This window comes from Myotis lucifugus, unplaced genomic scaffold, assembly GCF_000147115.1.
Source record: "Myotis lucifugus unplaced genomic scaffold, Myoluc2.0 scaffold_262, whole genome shotgun sequence".
Taxonomy (NCBI): Eukaryota; Metazoa; Chordata; class Mammalia; order Chiroptera; family Vespertilionidae; genus Myotis; species Myotis lucifugus.
Genome location: NW_005871310.1, coordinates 1,068,626 through 1,092,101, shown reverse-complemented (window position 1 = coordinate 1,092,101; position 23,476 = coordinate 1,068,626). Strand labels below are relative to the sequence as shown.

At 44.7% G+C, this 23,476-nt stretch overlaps 1 protein-coding gene across 1 annotated transcript in view; it reads right to left on the bottom strand.

Moving 5' to 3' along the window:
• PITPNA (phosphatidylinositol transfer protein alpha) overlaps positions 1-21,544 on the bottom strand; it is a gene marked incomplete at its 5' end in the record, with an annotated part of 38,425 nt that extends 16,881 nt beyond the window's left edge. Inside the window, 9 exons of the mRNA XM_014464686.2 lie at positions 876-986; positions 1,126-1,203; positions 3,404-3,487; positions 4,686-4,760; positions 5,727-5,734; positions 10,692-10,783; positions 14,914-15,059; positions 20,464-20,494; positions 21,480-21,544. Of these exons, the coding sequence (XP_014320172.2) occupies positions 876-986; positions 1,126-1,203; positions 3,404-3,487; positions 4,686-4,760; positions 5,727-5,734; positions 10,692-10,783; positions 14,914-15,059; positions 20,464-20,494; positions 21,480-21,544 (690 nt within the window). The remainder of the gene's footprint in view (positions 1-875; positions 987-1,125; positions 1,204-3,403; positions 3,488-4,685; positions 4,761-5,726; positions 5,735-10,691; positions 10,784-14,913; positions 15,060-20,463; positions 20,495-21,479) is intronic.
• Between the last annotated feature and the right edge of the window lie 1,932 nt (positions 21,545-23,476).

Here is a 23,476-nt window from a genome sequence, read left to right as displayed (position 1 = left end):
AGAAAAACATCGATTGGCTGCCTCCTGCATACCCCCTACTGGGGATCGAGCCCACAATCCAGGCATGTGCCCTGACCAGAAATCGAACTGGTGACCTCTTGGTTCAAGAGTCGACGCTTTACCACTGGGGCACCTGGCCGGGCCAATACCCACACTTGAATGGGGAGGTGGGGGAGGAGTGATGCCTGGCTGGCTTAACTAAAGCAGTCCTCCAGTCCCATAGGGTCAGTGACTTTTGCCTTCACAAGTCTAATAGGTATGGCTTTGAGTGGGAGGGGGCCCCCAGGAGAAAAAGGGTGTCTACCTCACAGCTAGGCCCTGTGCCCAAAATGCTACCTAGACAGCAACCCATGAGCTCACAGCTAAGCCAAGGCCCCAAAACAACTGTGCCAAGTTTCCTCCTTGTCTCTGAAGACTAAAGCCAGGTTAAAACTGGCCAACAGCAGCTATAAAATATAGCCCAAGAGTGAGGCTCTAACACATCAGAAAAAAAGGCTATAAAAACTCCTTACATGTGCCTAGTTCAGTAATTCAGGGCACTGGAGAATATGGCTCACAGTGCCTCTTGCCTTTTGGCTTCAAGAAAAGACAGAGACTGAGTTTTATTTGTATTTCAATCATAGCAAGCCTCTTCCTGTTTCCTTTTTTTTGGGGGGCCTCAGTTTCCTTCCCTGTCACATGGGGTGCCCTTGGATGGACAGTATTAAACTGTAAGACAGTTAAGTATAAGGATACGTGGGGGTCTGAGAAATCAAACTGAAATATTTGAATGTCATCTACCCTAGGATACAAGTCACATGGGTTGTATGATCTTCTCTTGGGCAAAACACCCCCACCAACCCATAAAACTGGGAAGGCCTCACCTGGTCACTTACCTTATGTATAAAGTTTTCCACTTTGTTCTGCAGGCCCCACCACTTGAACTTGACAGTAACCAGTTTGTATGCACACATGTATGGGCACTCTTTCTGATTTACAAGTTCTTGCTGTATTAGAAACACATCCACAGGCAGGCAGGTAACTAACAGGACTGAGCTCTGGCTCTCCCTTAGCCCAGCCCCAGCCATTGGGAGAGGCCCACCCACACTGGGTCCATCCCCCTGGTGGTGAGGATGTGAACTGCACCTTCCAATTGGGGCCCAAGGGTCCTCGGCCTGTTTTCATAGATTTAAATTTTGCTGGGTCTTCCTCTGCTTTGTAGTCCTGAGAAATGGTAGAATTGGAGTTGGGGGAGGGAGGGAAGGAGGAAGAAAGAGACAGGGAGAGAGGGAGATAGGAAGATGAAGGGAGGGAGAGAGGAATCAGATTTTCCATCAAAGTACACTTCACGCCAATCTTAATGCTGATGGCCAACAGAAAATACGGGAATATTATAAACAGGATATGGAACTGTTACATTTGCCTCAGAGGAGTGTCCTGGTGGCTTTCTCTGCCAGGGTTTGTGTTCAGTTCTACCATATGAAAGTGTCACCAGACTGTTTGAGCAGACATGTATTTTACTGTCTAAAAACAATTTTCAGCCGAAGCCGGTTTGGCTCAGTGGATAGAGCGTCGGCCTGCGGACTGAAGGGTCCCAGGTTCGATTCCGGTCAAGGGCATGTACCTGGGTTGCGGGCACATCCCCAGTGGGAGATGTGCAGGAGGCAGCTGGTCGATGTTTCTCTCTCATCGATGTTTCTAACTCTCTATCTCTCTCCCTTCCTCTCTGTAAAAAATCAATAAAATATATTTAAAAAAAAAAAAAAATAAAAAAAAAAAAAAATAAAAACAATTTTCAACCTGGAGTGAGCATCCAAATTACCAGGGACAGCTTTTTAAAAATACAGATTTCTGAGCCACACCATTCAGAATAAGAATATCTGAAGATAAAGGCAGCATGGTTTTTTTTTGTTTTGTTTTGTTTTTTAACCTCTGGGGGTGACTCTAAAACACACAGCCAGAGCTAAGAACAACTGGCTATCGTTCCTGAGATCTAACCTGATCTCTGTCTGGCTTGTTTCTTTCTTTTCTTTTTTTAAACTGTCTTGTTTTAATAAAATCATTATTAGAAATGTTCAATGTATCGAACATAAAATGTTCAATTATAGTATCCTCTTGTGCATTTTTGTCAGTTTCACTTCACTGATGTAGAATGCAGTCAGTGCTGTGCGCCAATTAACCATAATAAAAGCTGAATCTTTGGCAGTTCCTCTGCATTGACTGTGGGCCCATGGAAAGCAAACTCATAGCAACTACCTAACAAAAATAATGACATCAACAAATCACAGACATACACACACAGTCATAAAATATTTCCCAAAGCTAAGAAGATTTATGTATGCTTAAAAAAAAAATCTTCCTGCCGAAACCGGTTTGGCTCAGTGGATAGAGCGTTGGCCTGCGGACTGAAAGGTCCCAGGTTTGATTCCGGTCAAGGGCATGTACCTGGGTTGCGGGCACATCCCCAGTTGGAGGGTGTGTAGGAGGCAGCTGATCGATGTTTCTCTCTCATCACACACAGTCATAAAATATTTCCCAAAGCTAAGAAGATTATTTATGTATGCTTAAAAAAAAAAATCTTCCCTACCTCTGCTTCTCTCCATTCACATGAAACAGAGCTGACAAAATACTCGAAGAGTCATACTCTTTGCTAGCATTTCTGTTTGAGAAATATCTGTGTGTGTATGTTCAGTTTGAGAAGATCTATCAAGCTGCACCCTTATGATATATTCACTTTGCTATATATATCCCTGGGATACGGAGAGCAAACACTATTCAAATTCCTGTTCCCTGATTCCATCAGCCTTTTCAGGCAGGAAGAGTACTGAATGAGGGAGAACTACCCTTTCCTTTCCTGAACGAATACCTCCTGTGAGCACAGCAGTGAGCAGGTCCCTGCACTCTCCACCTGCATGGTCAAACAGCGGACCATCCTTTGCTAGGCACCTGCTGCCATGTTTGTTACTCTGAGAAGCAACTACCAACTTGTTGAGGGCAGGGGACTTGTCTTTTCACATATCTGGAACATTCCTTGCATGGGACACACAAAACAGAATACTCCAAACACAACAGGCGGGCACTAAATGTTTCTTAATTACTGGGTTGGGAAAATACATTTGAGAACTAGTTTCAGGCTAAGTGTCATTTCAGCAGGGCGGATCCCCCTCAGGACTACCAATAGTACCCACCCTGTCCAGTGATCACTTCCAGAGGCCAAACAGGACACACACATCTGGGCCACTATTTCCCTGGTGGTGTTCCCGGGTCAAGACAAGGGAATTCTTAATACTAATTTTAAAAATAAAACAATACCCAAGAGAGAACTTCCCATTTAGCCAAGTTGGGTCTGGTTCCCTGATTTCTCTGACACTTAGAAGTCATTTCTTCATCTCAGAGGCTACCCACATCTCTAAACAGTTCCTACCTTGCTAAGTACTTGGCTTCGATCTGCAATGTCTATATATACGGTTTCCACGTGTTTCCATGACTCAGACTCCAGTTTATGTACCTGCAGGAACAAGGAGCATCACTGTGTAGTTTTTGTCAGCTATAAAGCACCCTTTACCCAGAAGGGACACTTAAAAACAGCTATTCCCATAGCTAGAGAGGTGAGATTTCTACTGGTAAAGAATTACAAAGAAAATTATTCAAAGGAATGGGAAGATGAATTTTAAGTGGGTACACATTTGAGAACTAATGCTCTGATTTTTCAGCCTAAGGACCACTTCAGCAGCCAAAACACGCTCGGGGCTACCTATAGTACCTATATTATCTCCACATGTTCCCCCTTTGTAAAGACGATAAAACACTCACGGAAATATTGCCTGCTTAGCCATATACTGTTTATTTGGATGCTTTTAATAAATTAATTCCAACATGTTGTACATATACATAATATGAAATTATGATACAAATTCAAAATGTACAAAAGGATATGATACAGAGTAATTCTTTGTCTTGTTTATCTCCCAGTCCTCTCCAGAGTTAACACCACTGCTACCAGATTCTATGCACTTATAAACATCCATGTGTGAAGATCTTTCTTTTAATACAAATGGTAGCACATAATACACACCATTTTGCATCCTGCTTTCTTAAACAATGAACAATATATCTTGAAGATTTTTCCCTATTGGTTCTTTTTTCTCTCTATTGGTTCTTTATAATGTTTGCAAAATATACCACTATAAGGCTGAACCAGAATTTATTTGTGTTCTACTGGTGGGCTCTTGTATTGTTTTTAATCTTTGACTACACAAAGAATGCTGCAATGAACCTTCCTGTATATAAGCTATTTCGTACATGTGTTAACATAACTGTATGATAAATTCCTAGGTGTGGAATTGCTAGGGTAAAGGATAGATGTATTTTAAATTTGAGGAGTTACTGGGAAATTGTGCTCTACAGAGGCTGTAATCCTGATGTTTTAAAAATACAGCTCCTCTGTACCAGAAGTTGCATTTTAGTTCAATCCCAGTACAATGCAAAGGCCCTCTAAGGAGTCTTAGAGATCATATTTTGCAAATCAGAGACAGAGCAACCCCATGCTGGTAGGACAGGTCTAGCAGAGGCCGTTACCCAGCAAGTCAGGAAAAGGAAAGCACAGAGCGGACCCCATGGCAGGGATGGAGAAGCGACAGGGTGGAGTCTCAATCCCCTGCCCTGAAGCTTGGAAGCCTTTGGAGCTCTTGGGAAGTGCTACTTACATTCTCCTGCTGGCCAAGATCGGGTTTGTGCCAGGTTTCAATTTTAATCAGAAAGTCTTCTTTCATGTACTCATTCTGGAAGGGGGGAAAATACCTTAGATCACCAGGCTCAAAGTTAAAAAGTAAAGATTACTGGATCAGAGACGGCAACCTCTGCCTTATAATAACAGCTAACTTTACTGGGAGCCCACAGCATGCTAGGCATGCATTATCTCACTCAATCCTCTCCCCAGCCAACAAGGTCCGTAGTAATTTATAGATTACTAGCTTATGCACAGGGTGCTAATAATTAGTAGTGTGGGAAGAACAGAGGAAGACTTCCTAACCCACCAAAAATGTTCATCACAACCCCATTCCCCCCTAGCCAACCTTTTGCTGAGGTCCAAAGTTCTCTTCTCAGCAAATGAACTCTTCATGCTAATTACTATCTTCTTCCCTTAGTGCTTTTTCAAAATTAGAACTAAGCAAAGGAGGAACACATTAGTCCATTAATTCCTTAGCAGGGGTTGGGTTCCCAAGAACTGCCTATGTTGACCAACAGGGACAAGGCACTGGATGAGGATGCTGAACGGTGGAGAGAAGGGGCAATGACACAGGGGATGGGCATGGAAGAGAAACCCTGCTGACTTCATAATTATGCCACGGGTCAGTGTTCACTGGGGTCAATAGATGCCCAGTGGGAAGCCCCACTCAGGTCAGCTGAACTGAAGTTCTGTACAAACCTAAAGGTCTGACGTGGCGCGAGCAGGGAAGAGCCTTGGTTCATTCTGAACATGTGAGAGCCAGAGCTAGGAGGCCGTGACTGCTGCACCTTACAAAGCCACATGCCAAGGCAGCTTAAAGAAAGAGGCTTCTTTGCCAATTAATAGGTTTCTCCTTAGGACTGAAAGGATTAAGCCTCAACAACTCCAAAAGTCACCCAGGAGAAAGAGAGGAATACCCAGTAACCTCCAGTGCAGTTACATTTTTATTTCTTTTTTCTTAGAAATCATCTACAATTCCACCCTCCCCACCCCCCCACCCCCCTTGGAAAATACTTACTGTAATAACTGCTCCAAGGCAAGGACATGGAAAGAAGAGAGAAAAAGATTAATGAGGGTGAATGAATACCTGGCCCTCGGCCCCAGAGATCACAATAGCAGAGTTCTCCACTCCCTGGGGCTCACCCACAGTCACCCTCCAATTCCCAGTCAGTGCATTTGGTACCTCAAACGCATCAACCCTCAAGTTTCAATCATATGAAAGTCCCCAAGGGCCAAATCTGGGACTTAATTAAAGGAATGACACTATTGGCTCCTTGAGATTCTCTCCAGTTGAGCAAGGAGGGGGACTGGCTCTGAGGAGCTGAAGCAATGAGACCCACCGCTCTGTCTCAGAGCATCGCCTGGTGTCCCCCTCACTGCAGGGGCACAGAGCAGGGCACTTTAGGGCAGGCACATCTATCTGCCTCCTGCATCCCTCCTCTCACTGTAACCAAACCTCTCACCCTCTATACTCCCGCTCATTGTAATGAGACCCCTCGGAAAGCACAGTTCAATTATTTATCAGAGAAAATGACTGCAGCTCTAATGTCACTGGGGAACGGACTAGCTCTCCTCCCGACAACAGGCTGGATCATTCTGTACCCTCTGAATTTAGAGTTATCTCAATTTCTGATGGCTGCCACACTGCCATGTTTGGACACTGATAGGACTAACAGTCAAACCCCACAACTCCAAAACTGCAACTAAGGTTACCTGTGAGACTGAGATGAGGAAAAGTCGAAATATAAGGGATAAGATTTATCTTGTATAGAAATAACCCAGGAGACTATAAGTAATTTCCCTAAATCCAATGAAAGAAACTGGGAAGAAGACACCAGATTAAGATAACTAAAAGGCCTATTGAAATAACTGCTCTGTTATGAACTTGGAGAAAACTGTGCTAACAGAAAGGACATGGTGAGTATCATATCCATCAAAGGAGTCCAAAGGGACCAGTTTGGAAAAACTCTCCAGGGCTGTCCTAGGGGCAGGAGCCCCAGGCTGCAGACGTGGCACTTCTAGCAGCCCCATCCCGAGCGTGGAGACAGCGGTGTCAGGCTGGCCTGGTTTGATCACACAGCCACAGAGGTTTTCCAACTAACCGCCTGATTCTGACCCCATGTTCTCCAAGCAACTTTCTCCTTCTAGTTTGGCCTCTGTAAGGACAGAACATGCTAATGAACAGACACACGAGTCTGATCACTTAAGCAAGTGAACATGTTCACTGCATACTGGCATTCTGATTATACACGCTTTGGTGTGTACACTAAATATATTGGCATATGAGGTTTATATACCTTAGTCTTTTTGAGACCCTGAGAAATAGATCCACTCAGTTCTGACTAGTTACATTTCTGAATCTATGATGATAATGACCCTCATTGGTCCTTAATGCTAACAGGGGTGACCAAACAATCTTCCCTAGTCCTCCCTGCTCCTCCCAACACCTCTGCATTCCCAGCATTCCCTTTTCTTCAAACTGCAATCCTGAGCACACTAAAAAGTCCCAGGAAACGCTTTGTAGTCAGAAAAGCAGGCTCTCTAAGTAAGATTAATAAGGTACTTTCAAACCATGGCTTAGTGAGACTATTCAGTCAAGGGTTAAGGCTAGAGAAAGAGATAGAAAGAGAAACATTTGTCTTCCTCTTCCTACTTTCATTCACAGACCAAACCCCACCTTACCACCTCCTCACACCCCAGCCCACCAACAACAGGGGGGAGACAGAGAAAAGTAAGGTAAGAGCATAGAAACAGCTGATAATGAATGACCATAATATTCCAACTCCATTTTCATCCCACTCAGGAATTTATCCCATGCTTCTTTATCTATCTCACCTCACCCTTTAATCTACTTGGAGCAAACTTAGATGTTTGAACTAATCATCTTTCTCCCATCACCCCCCAGAAGAAACTGGAGATTAGCCTTCCTTGTTTATTTTAAAAGAGCAAGCGTCTAACTGAACAGATCCAAGATTCAACACATTCATTTCATATGATGGTGACTGTGAGTGTGAGGTCAGCACCCACTGGAGAAACCAACCTTCCCCCTACCCCTGCCTCCTCTCCATGTAGTATTTAGAAATTACTTTTATCTCTTTTTTCTTTTGGCCAAAGGTCAGGACAATATGTGAATGAACATAACGCCCATGTCAGCTGCAGCACACTCCCTAGAATTATACAGAGGACAGTGGCATCTCTCAGTCAGCACAAGCTGTGTACCCAGAACCCTGCCCCACGCATGGAGGAGTCTATGCTATCCGTTTGCCTCCTTTATGCCAAGTTGGCAAAGGTTCTTATGACGTATGCTCAATGCAACTCTCTTAGACATCAAGAAAATTCACCTTTGGCCCTAGACCAGACATACACAGCTACAGTGCACATGGTCTTTTAAGAAAGTGTATGGCCCAGCTGGCGTGGCTCAGTGGCTGAGCGTCAACCTATGAACCAGAGGTCATGGTTCGATTCCTGGTTAGGGCACATGCCTGGGTTGCAGGCTCAATCCCCAGTGGGGGATGTGCAGAGGTAGCCAATCAATGATTCTCTCCCATCATTGATGTTTCTATCCCTCTCTCCCTTTCCTTCCTCACTGAAATCAATAAAATATATTTTTAAAAAGAAAGTGTGTGCATGCCTCTTTTCAAAGAATTTAACAGCTTCCTGCCCAATGCTTCTGTAGTAGTGATATTTGCATTTTCAGCTACAGCAATAAAACTCTGTGTCACACACCCCAGGTCCTATCAATGATTATTAATCTCCTGATACAAGGTTCATGAGGATTGGAAAGAGTAATGATCCTGTGCTCTAGACTTTAATCATTCCCAAGTTCACAGGATAAGGAACACATGGGTGGAGCATCCTCATCAGATACAATCTAGGGAGTACCAAGTCCCAACAAATAAAGCAAGTGAAACAGTACATGTAAGCAGAGGCTGGCAAGAGGACACCTTAGCCAGACTGTGAAAACAAATGTACGTTGGCTGGGGGAAAGGCCACACAGCTCACAGAAAGTTCTAGGGGACCTCTAAGAAGCACCCAGGATATGGATCAGTACTAGCTTGGGTTCTCCAAGAGAACTACTCTGGAATCTTGGAAAGCTAGGAGTCTGAACTACTCAAAGGGAATCCCAGAAAGTCTAAAATACGAAGTTCTTTGTGGAGGTTCAAGTCTTTCTTTTCCAGAAACTCCAGATAGGAGGCTGACCCAGGTTAAGAAAATAATTCCACTTCCATCTTTAACTACAGAACATGCTAATTGAGTGTAAGTCAGGGTTCTTCACAGTGACTTTCCTCTTCCTTGCCCTCCACCCTCCCACACAAATCTGGCATGCACATTCCATGTGCTATTTAACATATTTGAGATATAACTGATTATAAATATTTTGTCATCAAAAATTGGGCTTATTTCCACTTTCCCCCAATAACACCAATGTTTCCTTTGCTATGTTTTTTTTTGGTTAATCTTCACCCAAAGATATTTTTTCATTGGTTTTCACAGAGAGTGGAAGGGAGGAAGAGAGACAGAGAGAGAGAAACATTGATGTGAGAGACACATTAATTGGTTGCCTCCCACATGTGCCGGGACCAGGGCCGGTGCAACCAAGGTATGTGTCCTTGACCAGGAATTGAACCTGAGACCCTTCAGTCCTCAGGCTGGTGGTCTATCCACTGAACCAAACTGGCTAAGGCTCCTTTGCTATGTTTTCTTGGTGTCCAGGCCTGGCCCTTCCCCAAGGCAAGAAGGTCACCCTCAGGCTCTTTTCTATGACTGTTGCCTCTCTCAAGAGTCCCTGGCCTCAACGCTGTTTTTCAAGCCAAACACAAATATATCATATTAAAACTGGAAATTTCAGTATCTAACAATAAGGGAGTGGTTTAAAAGATCATAGTATATTCATACAATGGAATACATGCAGCCATTACAAATTTTTAAAAATAGGAGACTATGAAGTGACAGGAAAAAGATTCTTCATTTACTGAGTAAAATGAGCAATTTAATAGTTAATATGATATGATCCAAAATTTGTCTAGGAAACATGTCTGGACATTTCATATATGTGTGTATATGTAAGATTTTAAAAAAGGACCAGGAAGAAAGATACTAAAATCTTAACAGTAACTATCTAGGGATACGAGAATCATGGATGGGCCCTGGCCGGGTAGCTCAGTTGGTTAGAGCATCATCCTGATACACCAAGGCTTCAGGCTTAATCCCTGATAAGGCACATACAAGAATCAACCAATGCCCTCACTGGTTTTGCTCAATGGTTAGAGCATCTGCCCACAGACCCAAGGGTCACGGGTTGAATTCCCAGTCAAGGGCACATACCTTGATTGCAGGTTCAATCCCCGGCCCAGGTTGAAGCACAAGCAGGAGGCAACCAATTGGTGTATCTCTCTTACATTTATGTTTTTCTCTTTCTTTTTCTCCTCTCTCTCTCTTCCATTCTCTCTAAAAATCAATGGAAAAAATATTCTCACTCCTCGGGTGAGGATTAAAAATGAAGAAAAATAAAAAAGAATCAACCAATGTATACATAAATAAGTGAAACAACAAATTAATGTTTGTTTCTCTCTCCCTCAAACCAGTTTTAAAAATTAAAAAAAGAGAGACAGAGAATCATGGGTGGTTAATTTCTTCTGTTTCTATGTATTTTCTAAAATTTAAACAGAGAACAGTACTTTCGTAATCAGTAAAAACAATCAAAATTATCATACCATCCCCTAAATAAGAAGGGCTGGTTCTGTGCCAGCTCAGGCCATGGCTATGTGGTGGTTTCCACCCAGCTGGCTGCCAAATTACTAGACAACAATGACTCCATCAGCCTCAGGTCTGAAGGAAATTCCTAAACTCATCTTCCCACTGGCTTAATCCAGAAAATGAACATGGGACACAAAACCCCAATTCGTCCCCACCTCTGGGTCTACTTGACCACATCTTCTGGCTTGGGGCCCAAACCCCAGCTTCTAGCCAGGTCTGCACTCACCAGTTCTGCAATAAGGGTAGGCATTCCATGCTTTTTCATGTATATTCAGGGCTCCCTCTGGGGCCAGCATTCGAACAAACCCGGGCACTTTGCTATAGTAAGAAAGAGGGGTTATGAAAAGAAATGGAGGAGAGAATGAGAAGACAATGGGCTTTTACATCACACTCTTCAGGCCACAGCCTAGCCTCTTCAATGGGGAATTGACAAGTAAATTTCCATGAGGTAACTAGGTCACTCTTATGGGTGAGAAGCCACCTGTCAGAGCCTGAACCCCCAGCTGGGCTAGCTACTAACATCCACCCACATCTTGCCCCACCACCCACCAGGAACAGGACAGGAGGTGAGACAGTGGGCTACCTGCCACGGCTTATCAGCCATTACATTATCAGTATGCTTTTTTTCCAGAGCTCACTGGGCCCGGGGCATCATATTCCACACGGCATGGATGACATACCTCCAAGAGTATACCAGTCCAGGTATATGGGCCAGACAGACTGACTGACTAACTTCAGTACGGGATTCCAGAAGATCTGATAATCTTCTCATTGTCAGTCCTGGGATGCCAGGAAGCCCTCAGGGCCATGTGCCTCCCAGGACAAAATATTTTCTTCTATTTAATTCTTGGTATCCCAGATTACAGAAAAGCAGGTTCAGTAAGAGCCCCTCCCCCATTTAAGGTATATATATATATATATATATATATATATATATCTATATATATTTCTCTTCCTTAATCTTTCACTGGTATTCTAAGCAGGCTTTAGCAGCCTCCAACAATATCATCAGCTTTAGTGCCTGAGGCCTAAGAAAAGAGAGCTAACCTCAAAGAGAGCTTACTCAGAGAATTCAGAGCAGCCCTGAGACACATCCACTCACTGCCATGCTCATTCAGGTCAGTATTTCCATGTGCCAGGCACCAGGATACATACAGACACCATACAGGTCCTGCCCTCAAGGAGCTGACATACCAGTGGGGAGTATAACCAGACAGGGAACAACACTGTGTGCCACAATGGGTAAGCACACAGCTCTGGTGCATGGGGAGGCTCCTCAGGAGAAGAAGGATTAAATGAACACAGAGCAGAGAGTGAGTAGGACTGAGCAAGACACAAGGATAGGAGTAAGGTAAGAAAAGTTTGGAGAAGAGAGAGAAGTTGAGTACCTGGTGTAAGGGATGAGGTAGGGAACAAGAGAACCTGCAGAGGCTGGGTCATAAAAGATCTTGTAGGTTACATCAAAGAGTATGGACTTTATCCTGAGGGCAAAGGGAAGCCATCTATAGCTTTTAAAGCTGGGGAGCAACAGATCTGTCTTCTAGAAAGAACACTCAAAGCTGTGTGAAGTGGAAACCAAGGTGACCAGTTAGGAACTACTACAGTAATGGAGGCAAGAGATGATGGAAAGAAATGGCTAGGTTGGCAGTACTTAGGAGATAGAGTCAATAGGGATTTGACATAAGGGATGAAGAAGAGGGTGGTGGTGAACCTGTGTTCCCGATTGGGGCAACTAGATGGTCCTCATGAGGAGAGGTGGTTGTGGCATTCAGCACTTAAAAAAACTTTTTTTTGCAGCTGTGTGGAGTTAAGGGAGTACTGGTAGCAGCTCAAAGTTTACACCCTCCTTTGTAAGGAAGAGGGAAAGACAGGTCCTTAGACCTTTCTGCAACTTTGGTTGGACCAAATGAGCTGAGGAACCAACTGGCCCCTTCTATCAACCTCACTATCTCTTTTCAAAATCCTCTTTGAAAAATACAAATGCAACTACAGAGAAGACATATCTTGAGCCTTAAATTTAAAAAAAATTTTGTCTCAACTATCGTTGACATCATTTGGAGCCTTATTTTAATTAACTATTAATGGATCCTTAAGTACTGGTTAACAATCAACTCAGAGTAGGGAAGGAGGAGATAAAGAGGAAGCATGGAGGAAAAAGCACACTGGCAAGGAAATGGGAACACAGTGAGCCCCCCCCCCGCCCCCCACCTCACAGTGTTGCTTCCTCCTGGCTCCCACACTACAAAACCCTAGCCCCCTTAGGGCTAGCACTTTTACATCTCTAGAGGGGCAGACTACATTCAATCAGGGATTTTACCAATGAAGATGAAACTGGTTTTAGTTCAGTCTGGTGACTAGAAATTAAGATTCAGGTGTAAGTTGCACAGCAATGTAGATATACTTAATGCCACTGAACTGTACACGTAAAATATGATTAAAATGTTGAATTTTTTGTTATGCATATTTTACCACAATTTAAAAAAATATTCAGGTTTATTTTTTCCAGTTCTAGATAGTTTCTAAAACTTGTTTGGTTCAACTTCCATTCAAGCTGGTACATGTTTACTATTATTTTCAACACCCTTTGGGTTGGCTCAGAGTTTGCTGAAATACAGGGTGTGGCAAAAGTAGGTTTTGTATGGAAAATAATATAATTATTAATAATACTGTAAGAGCCCTAGCTGGTTTGGCTCAGTGGATAGAGCATTGGCCTGTGGTCTGAAGGGTCCCAGGTTCAATTCTAGTCAAGGGCACATGCCTGGGTTGCAGGCTTGATCCCCACTGTGGGGTGTGCAGGAAGCAGCCAATTAATGATTCTCTCTCATCATTGATGTTTCTATCTCTCTCTCTCCCTTTCCCTTCATCTCTGAAATCAATAAAATATATTTTAAAAAAATAATAATACAAGAATGAAGTCTGTGGCCCTGGCTAGTGTGGCTCAGTTGGTTGAATGTCATCCCATACACTGAGAGATCGCTGGTTCAATTACAGTCAGGGCAAACGCCTGGGGTTTCAGACTCGATTCCCAGTAGGGGGCATGCAGGAGGCAGCTGATTGATGTTTCTCATTCTCTCTCCCTTCCTCTCTCTTTAAAACCAATAAAAACATATATTTTTTAAAAAGAATAAACTCTGTTTTGTGTACTCACAACTACTTGGCCACACTTTGTATTACTATTTTGGTTAGGGATTCAGCAAATTTGTGTGGTTTGCTATGGATTTTAGTACACAAATTAGTTCAAATATTTAAATATTTATGTCTTTGATCCAAAGAGAGGCACCAAAATCTTTCTGGTAGCTGATTTCACAATATCAGAATTTAAAATACTACCTGACCCAGCAATCTCACTTTTAGGAAGGAACATTTACTATAGATTTACACACACAAGTACATCAAAAGCTTTGCACAACCGTTTTACTGGAGTACTGTATGTAAACATCTGGAAATGACTATAAACATATATCAAAAGGGGAAAGGGGAAAAACTTACAGCACATCTGTACAAAATAATACTATGCGTACTTCAAAAGAATGAGGCCAAATATGCTGACAGTGAAAGAAAGCTATGATATGATAACTAATAAGAAAGCAAAGTCAAGCCCTAGCTGGTTTGGCTCAGCGGATGGAGCGTCGGCCTGCGGACTCAAGGGTCCCAGGTTCGATTCCGGTTGGGGGCATGTACCTGGGTTGCGGGCACATCCCCAGTAGTGCAAGAGGCAGCTAAATCGATGTTTCTCTCTCATTGATGTTTCTAACTTGCTATCCCTCTCCCTCTCCCTTCCTCTCTGTAAAAAAAAAAAAAAAAAAAAAAAAAAATCAATAAAATATATTAAAGAAAAAAAGAGAGAGCAAAGTCAAATGGGTATAGTATGAACCCATCCGTGTTAAGATAACAATAAAGGAAATGAACATCCATTTACACACACACCTATACTCACAGACAATGAGTATTACTGTAGAAGGGCCCACAAGAAACTAAACACTATCACACTATCACTTCTGGGGACTGGGAGCCTGATGGGACAAGTATTACTTTTATTTTATTTTATTTTTAAAAAAAATATTTTTTTTATTGATTTCAGAGAGGAAAGGAGAGGGAGAGAGAAATAGAAACATCAATGATGAGAGAGAATCATTGATCAGCTGCCTCCTGCAGGCCCCCTACTGGGGACCGAGCCCGCAACCCAGGCATGTGCCCTTGACTGGAATTGAACCCAGGACCCTTTAGTCCACAGGCTGACGCTTTGCTAGGGCAAGAATTACTTTTATTTTAAAATAAAATAAACAAAACAAAAAACAACCCCAAAACATTTAAATGAACAAAGAAGTACTACCACCTACACCCACTCTCAGGTGAAGCAACCAGCTAATGACCTGGAAACCCCCAATTATCCTTTATCTCCACTTCAAAACCAGGCCATCTTTAGGCTCTGCTGCACGGCCACATACCTCTGTAAGTGGTAGATCTTGTGTGTGAACTGGCCTTTCTCACCGTCCTTCTCATAGGGTTCATTCACCAGGACCTCCACGCCTTCTCCACCACCTGTTTCATTTTTGCTAGCTTCAGCCACAGAATACAGCTGTCCTACTTGATACTAAAGGAACAGAGAGATGGGAGTTATTGTCAATGCAGAATCTTCTAAACAATTACAATGGTCCAGTTGCCAGTAATTGTCCAATTATGTCACTTTGGGGTCCCCTAACTTAAGAACTCATTCTGAATTTTCACACAGGGCCTTGCCCAAATTCATCCAAAACAACTGACAACCCTGCTCCATGGCCTCTCTTTAGCCATCAGATAGATGTGTTTAATTTTATCCTTCCCATTTTCACACCACCATCCAGAAAACAGAAGATAGAATGCAAGGTAGCTTTTGTCTTTTTATTAAGCCCTTAAAACAAGATCTGGGGTAGTTGCTAGAAGTCTATTTCATTCATTTAAACAGATCCTAAGACATGACTTCTTTCTCCAATGGTCCCCCCGCCCGCCAGAAGCTCAGAAAACAGCCTCACAGGCAACCAGACCTCCAGATACTTTCCAGATTCCTGATGGGGCTGAAGCAAAGTGTTTCCCATATTAGATAGCACAGATTCCTACCCACGGTCTGTGCTGGCTGGGTACACCCTCTGGTTTGGCACTTACTAGATGGCAAAAGCCTAGTTTTCCTTTATTTGGGTCACATGCCACCCTATCAAGTCACCAGTCAAGATCACTGGCCTCCTCTGACCCTCTCAGGACACTCAGTGTTAGGGCCAATGACCTGGGCAGTGGCCAGGCCTGGCCCCTTTGCTCCCTTCTCTCTGAAGGAAACTGTCCAAATGAAAGAATAAGGTGAAAAGAGAATAAACAGGAACATTTAGCGACGGAAGTTACATCTATACCACAGGATGCATCTTGCCTGTCATTGCCAGTGCCAACCAGGCACACATATGAGAAAAAGGCATTTGATTACCCAACATGTTGTGGAGGTAGATAAAGGTTTTCGCATCCCGCATGCCCCCTTCCCAAACTACTGGTACTCCCAGGAGTGAAAGATGAGAGCATTTTTCTCCCTTTGAGATTAAAAACAGAGAGGCTGTGTCTCTGGGCAGCTGTCATTTAAACCACTGCTTGCAAGAGCAAGGAGCAGAGGCAGCATCCAGGGCTGTTTCACCTCAAACTTGGATGCTTACTTGACCAGGAAGCTTCCTAAGCACCGTAGGGAAACTTCTGGGCAAAGTCTGGAAGGTGAAGCAGCAGACCGGGATAATTTACTGTTCACCACAAAGCTGAAAGAGCCCTAACTTTCAAAGCAGAAACCAGCACAAAATGCCAAGGAAAAGCCCAGGCAAGCAACCAAGACTCAGTTAATCCCATAAAGAGGAGCACTGGGGTGACAGCCAGGCATCTTGACCTTGCTAATCCAGAGCAACATCACTGTTGCTTCAATGTCCCCATGGAACCCCAAGCTGTCCCTGTGCAAAATTTTCCAAGGCCACCCCCTAGCTGAGGCACACCTCTATCAAGTGGGTCAGGGTTTGGCTGAGCCAGGGGTTCCTAAGAAGGAGCAGCAATTCTGTTTCAGAGAAGAGTCATAAGAACATCTAACCACTGACTCAGCAATCCTAAAGGGCAGGCTAGGGAAAAGGCTGGTGGCGGGGACTGAGTTGCTGGCTGGTGCCACTGCTTGGAGAGGGGCTCCAAGTAGAGACTAATCCCTTTCATTGGTTCCTCTTCAGCTGCAGAAATCAGAGGGCTGGCTCTAAGAGGATCACTCTGTTGGAAGGCACCTTCCCCCTTTAATCGCCCTTGATATTCTGATCCTTTAATCTCAGTAAGACAAGTGAAGGCAGTTTTGCTAATCCAAAGGGGTAAGTTAAACTGGCCTCCACACGCCACAAGTGAGGGACACCTTCTACGTCCAAGGGTTCCCTGTGGCATAGTGGCTCTACACCCCGGGAAAGCAGAAAGCAGCTAGACTCAAATGGGGTGAAGGTGGGAGCAGGGGTGAGACCATCACATCAGATAAAGAGTTGAGGAGACTGGGATTCCAGCTGCCTCAGGCCTAGGATACTGCTCCCTGCCCTTGAGATTTGTTCCCTTGTCCCAAAGAACTAAGATACCCAGCTAAGGAAAACAAGAGACTGCACCACTTGGGCAATCTGGGAGTAGAAACCCAGGAAGATGCTGTGGGTGGGCCTAAAACACTGACATTAAACAAACCATCACAGCTGTTGGTCCTACCCACACAGCCCTGTCAGGACAGTTACCATAGGGGAATGGTGCCATGCATCTCTGGAAACAAGATAAAACAGGCCTACCCACAGTAGGGGGTGGGCAGCCCTGAGCCAGGAACCACTGGTGGACACACCCGTGTCGAACAGCCAAAGTTTTCTTGCTCTGCTGCAGAATGCCCAGAAACCCTGTGCAGTGTTAGGCCAAAGTGTCTGGCCAGCCAGAAGCTAATTCCATCCCAAAATATTGATTTGTACCATCAGGATGGTTATAAAGCCATGGCCTTCTCTTTTCCCCCCAAATCAGAAAGCTCCGAGGACCTAAAATCATGGTCTCCAATAAGGAAGTGAATCTATCAGTTATACAAGACTGGGCTGCTCCCATGGGAACCATTAAGTCAGGATGGAGTTATTAATAAAGACTGAGAAGGTTGATCATTACTTGTTTCCTGTATGGCCTCCCATTCAAGATTTTCTGATCTTCTGGAACTAAGGTGCAAGCCATCAAAAGAGCAGCTCCTGCTTCCAACCTAGGCCAAGCACTGCTTTCTCAGCAGCAGTTTCTAGCTGAGAACAGGTTGACCATCATCAGGCAAACAGATGAATCCTAACCAGTGCTTACTGCCCCAGCGGCTGCTTAGATTTTCAGCTCTGTTCACTTGCCCCCATCACTTCCTCAATGCTTCAAAAAAGCCACCACAAGCTAAAACCTCTAATCTCAGACACGCTCGGAGTTCCCCTTTCCCTCCTTGGCCTGTTATAAGCAATCAGTGTCCTGGCCCCTCCAACTTTCCTACAGAGCAGCCAGGAAGTGCCAGACAGGTGCTGGCCCTCCTGGGTCTGCCACACTGTCAGAGACATTCCCACCCTTCGTTCCATCAACAAACGCTCTGCGAAAAGATTCATGTCACCCCTAAATGCCACAATGAGGTACTCCCAAATTCCTGGGACTTCTTCTTGACTGGCAGGTGAGATCATGCTGTATAGCAGAGAGGGAATCATCGGACCCTCAAGAGCTGAGTTTCAGGGCAAGAGACGTGCTAGGCCTTCCTGCTTGGCTTCCTGGTTGGGAAAATCATCACTTGCTAATCTTCACAAAGCAGCACAGCCCCCAAAGGAAGTGGATTAACAAGGTCCTCCATGCGGATGCCTGCAGACCAAGCATGTGGTTCCCAGGTCTCAGGTACATCTCAGGTGCCTCCAGGGATTGCAGCATCTATCCACCACCCCTTTCCCCAGCTTCCTTAGTCTTGTTTCCCTTCTCCTTTCACAGAACTCCAAGATCATGTTCGAGGCCACCTCTGACTCCCCTCCTAGGTCTCCATAGCTTTTATCAGACGTACAGCCTACCACTGGAGACAATCCTCTAAGAGGCTAATATCTGCCCACCACTTTTGGAGGGTCAAGAAGCTTGGTTATTGGTCTCATCTAGTGTGTACTGACTTCATTTTTCAAAGGTCCATTTCATATTTGGAGTAGACTGGAAGTTATCACAGGAGTTTCTTTTTTTTAATTTTAATTTTAAATTTTTTTTTTTTTTTAATCACAGGAGTTTCATGCTGACTCTGCAGGAGAGAGAATGACTGAGGGGCATTATGTTGGCTGACAAATTTCACCCAAACTTAAGCTTAACTGGAAGTGGGGGTGGAGAGAGGACTATGGATTCAGAAGGAAGCAAAAAAGAAGGCTGCGCCAGGAGAGAAAAGTGGAGGAAGTTCAGAGAAAGGGTGGGACAAGGGAGGCTCTGTGACAGTTCTCTGCTGTCCAGGAGACCAACTCTGAGTCAGCATGGCCTATAAACTTTCTTGTGACAAATCCTGCCAGATCCCCATACACAGAGACAACAGGCCCAAGAACCATAAAAGGATAAAGAGCAAGCCCAGCCCATTTGCTACTCCCTGCCCTCCGTAAAAGGAGGGTTCTGGGCTTTGGTCTTTCCAGCAGTCACCTAGAGTATAGCTAGGGAGGGCCACGAAGATTTCCTGCCCTGCTGGTTTGTTGCAAAACCAGAGAGAGCTATGCACACTTCCCAGTCAAGTCACGGAGGTCCCAGAAATGCACACTCAATCCCCTCAATAACATGTCCCTGAACAAGCACAGTCCCATCAGGTAAAGGGGGCTGACTTAGTCTCTATTCGGTTAACTAGCATGCCAACAACTTGAGGCAAGTTGTATACAGTTGCCCAGGTATACAAAGCAAGTGCCTTCTCTGTTGGTGGGACTGCAGATTGGAGCAGCAACTTTGAAAAACAGCATGGAGGGTCCTCAAAAAATTAAAAATGGAACTGCCTTATGATCCAGAGATTGCACTTGTGGGTATATGCCTGAAGAAACCCAAAATACTAAATTGACAGAATATATGCATCCTTATGAAATCTTACCATTTGCAACATGGATGGACCTAGAGAATATTATGCTAAGTGAAATAAATCAGTCAGAGAAAGACAAATACCATATGATGTCACTTACACATGGAATCTAAGGAACAAGATAAATGAACAAACAGAATTGAAACAGACTCTTAGATACAGAGGAGAGACTGATGATTGCCAGAGGGGAGGGTTGGGGGACTGGGTGAAAAAGGTGAAGGGATTAAGAAGTACAAATTGGTAGTTACAGAATAGCTGCAGGCATATGAGGAGAACATAGGGAATACAGTCAATATTGTACTATGTATGGTACCAGGTGGGTATTGGGAATACTGGAGGGAACATTTTTATTTATTTTATTTTTAATTTTTGTTAATCTCCACCCAAGGATATTTTTTTCCATTGATTTTTTTTTTAAGAGATAGTGGAAGGGAGTAAGGGGGAGGGAGAGACAGAAAGAAGGAGGGAGAGACAGAGACAGAGACAGAGGGAGAGGGAGAGGGAAAGGGAGAAATACTCATCTATTGGTTGCCTTTCGAATGTGCCCCAATCAGGGCTGGGAATTGAACCTGCAACCCTTTGGTGCGCAGGCCAACGCTCTAACCACTGAACACCAGCCAAGACACAGGGAACACTTTTAAAGTCTATGACTGTTTAACCGCTATGCAAAATAATATTGAATGTAAACTGTATTGGAAAAAAGACAAACAACTTCCTTTCCTATCCTAAAAAAATTTAAATTAAATTAAATTAAAAATAATAATAAGTGCTTTCCTTCAATTGAAAGTAGCACCAGGAAAATTCACATCAAGTATCGATTATCTACCTCTATGTTAGAACAAACATGAAAACCACACAAAGAGTTTGGGCCACTTGGAGCAATTATATACAACTATGGATAAAATGAAGGACTTACCTCCTCTACAGATACAGGCAGGATGACTCGACTGTAAGAGAGGGAAAACAAGTTCAGGCTCTCAAACCTGCCCAAGGCTCTTAAAGCATCATTTTAGAATAGTATTAAACATTTTGTTGCACATGACACTACACTCGTTGTCAAAAACCCAGCAGAGAATGGCCCCAAGTGCTTCGAGGCTAGGACGCTCTGTGCCCTTCTGGTATTCCATTTAGGGCTCTGTGATTCAGTGTAAACCTGTCCCATCAGCTACGTCCCAGGAGGCTTCTGATTCACATTCAGAAATGTCTTCTCCCTCTCCTCCACTCATCTCCCTGACAAAACCTGCCAATGAGAGCGGCTAACATAGGAGGACCCACCCCTGCAAACTCTGAAGCCAAGATGAGGATTCAGACCCAAAGAATTAGGCCCCGGGGATTTACACGTGTGTGGACCCAACCCTCAAGGTGAAAGGCTAGGAAGGGGCCAAGCTTCTTGGAGGCTGAATCACTCTAAGAGCATCCTCCAACCAGGATATTACAATACAAGCTACTACCACAGAGCCACCAAGAGAGGACACCCAACTTGTGTCCTGGCTTCCAGAAGCTATCCAAAGGCACCCCAACTGTTCACTGTCTTTTCCTTCTCCATTTCAATGACCACCAATCATTGGAGGTACCACCAAAAATCTGACAGAGAAGCCATGACCAGCAAAGTCCCCACACTGCTCAGAACTCCATATTGGTATGACACTTAGCCACACTCCTCCGGGCGCCTTGCATTGTCAGGCAGAGCAACAGCCAACCCTTAGTTCAAAGCTGTGAGGTCAGAGGGCTGACACAAAAATGCGTGGTTGTATTCATAGAAAGCCAGCCCACTTCCATGCTGAGATGTCAGTTCCCAGGCCCTAGCCGGTACCCCCTGGAGCCTCCTGTATCTTGGGTGCTTGCTGAAGCATGAGCTGCTATGCCCTCTGTCCTATGCAGTGGTTTCACCAATTAGGATTCTTGCTCTAGGCTGGTAAACAGTCTGCTTACTATTTTCTATTTCCACAAAGATCCCCCAGGTAGCAAGAAGCACACAGAGGGGTCTGAGAACAACATCACGCTATGGGCAAAACACCAGGCAGAAAAGTAGCAGGAAAAACAAAATGGGCTCCAAGTCTTTACTGCCTGCTAACTCCCCTCCTCCAGAATGACTCAAACAATGTAAATCCTGCAGGTTATTGGATGCTGCTACTCATGTTCTCCTCCCATTAGAAAAAGCTGACAATGCAGAAAAATATTTCCAACTTGGAGGCCACAATTTCAGCACCCTCAGTAGAAACTTCCTAGAAAACAATCAGCCTTTTATCTTCAAGAACAGCATTAAAAATCACGTCCAAGAATTTGCAGAAATCAAATCAAGGAGAATCTTGTTAGAGGAAGTATCAGAAACATCAACAGGGACAACCTTCAGACCCTGGATGGGCACCAAGTCTACCCCCACCCCCCCAAAAGAGAAGGGCATCAGCCAGTTCCTGACAGGATGCTCTGAGGCTGCTGACATGACAGCTGCACACCCAGACATTTCTCCCTGGCTCCTTGGGAGCAAAACCACCCAGCAGCAATAGGGTGCAATTCCAAAGGAGAGGGCCACAGAGGCAGTGCTGGGCTGAGACTGGAGCTGTGCTCACTTGTGTGACCTTCACTCACACCCTTCCCAGAGCTGCAGTGCTGCAGCCACAGCCAAGTGTCTCGGATGCCCCTCTCCGTGTCCCCTGCCCAGGAACGTCATACATGCCTGAGCACACACAGGGCACAAGTCAGGCAGGAAGGAAACGCACATGCCAGGGAGGCTCTGCATCCCCAGCACCTTGGGCCTTTCCCTAACAGGCTTCACCGGGAGGAGAACAAAGAATGGGAAGAGAGGCCCTCTCTTTGAAACTCACTCGGATCTCTTTTGAAGATCCCTTTCCCTGCCTGACCACCTTTACACAACTACAGGTTTCTGCAGATTCTCAGAAAAAAGGATCAGGAAAATGGGAAAAGCCGGTTTTCTGGACAGTCAAGATTAGAATCCGAAGTGCACCATGCTCTCTTCCTGTTGACATCCAAGGTTCTTCCTCCTCGCCCCATAAAGCTCTGGCTGAGTCAACATCACACTGGCTATCAAGAAAGTCAGGTAGAGGGCTTCAAAATCATACTCTTTAGCTGGGATGACACGAGTTTCTGCTCCCTTTGCCATCCAAAGCTCCCTACTATGTCCTAAACACTTCCCAAGAGCCATCAGACGGGACAACGTGCCTTCACCCACAACATGGAAACAGCCCTTCGCACACCTGCCTGGCTACCAAGTGAGTTCCACCAGTTGCTCTCTACTTGGACATCTCTCACTCCCAAAATTCCTGGGCTTCTGGCCCAATGCTGTCCACTTGCCCTCCCCTGGAGGGAAGCACAGTTTTACTGTAAATGCCACACACACACATTCAATCTCTCCTCTTTGGAAAGGGGTGGGGGTGGGGGGAAGTCCCGAGATGTTTCCTTGGAACCATGAGCCTCAGGGATGGGGCATCTCCCATTTGAAAAATTCAGCAATGCAGGCATCCCCACCTGTCACCCAATCTCCTGGACTTTGGGGGCAAGCCCATCACCCTGCACCTCCTCCCGGAAGTCACTAGTTTCCACCCCCTAGTCACTACTCAAGAGCTCCTTCACCCTTCACTGTCTTCTTCTAATGCAGCGGTTCTCAACCTGTGGGTCGCGACCCCTTTGGCGGTCCAACGACCCTTTCACAGGGGTCGCCTAAGACCATCCTGCATATCAGATATTTACATTACGATTCATAACAGTAGCAACATCGCAGTTATGAAGTAGCAACGAAAATAATTTTATGGTTGGGTCACAGCATGAGGAACTGTATTTAAAGGGCCAGAAGGTTGAGAACCACTGCTCTAATGAATGGCTGTATGGCAACCTCTGCAATTCCTCAAAGCAATTTCCCCATCTCTTTGCGACCCAGACGGAGGATTCCCTAGAGATGGATTGCCCATTCC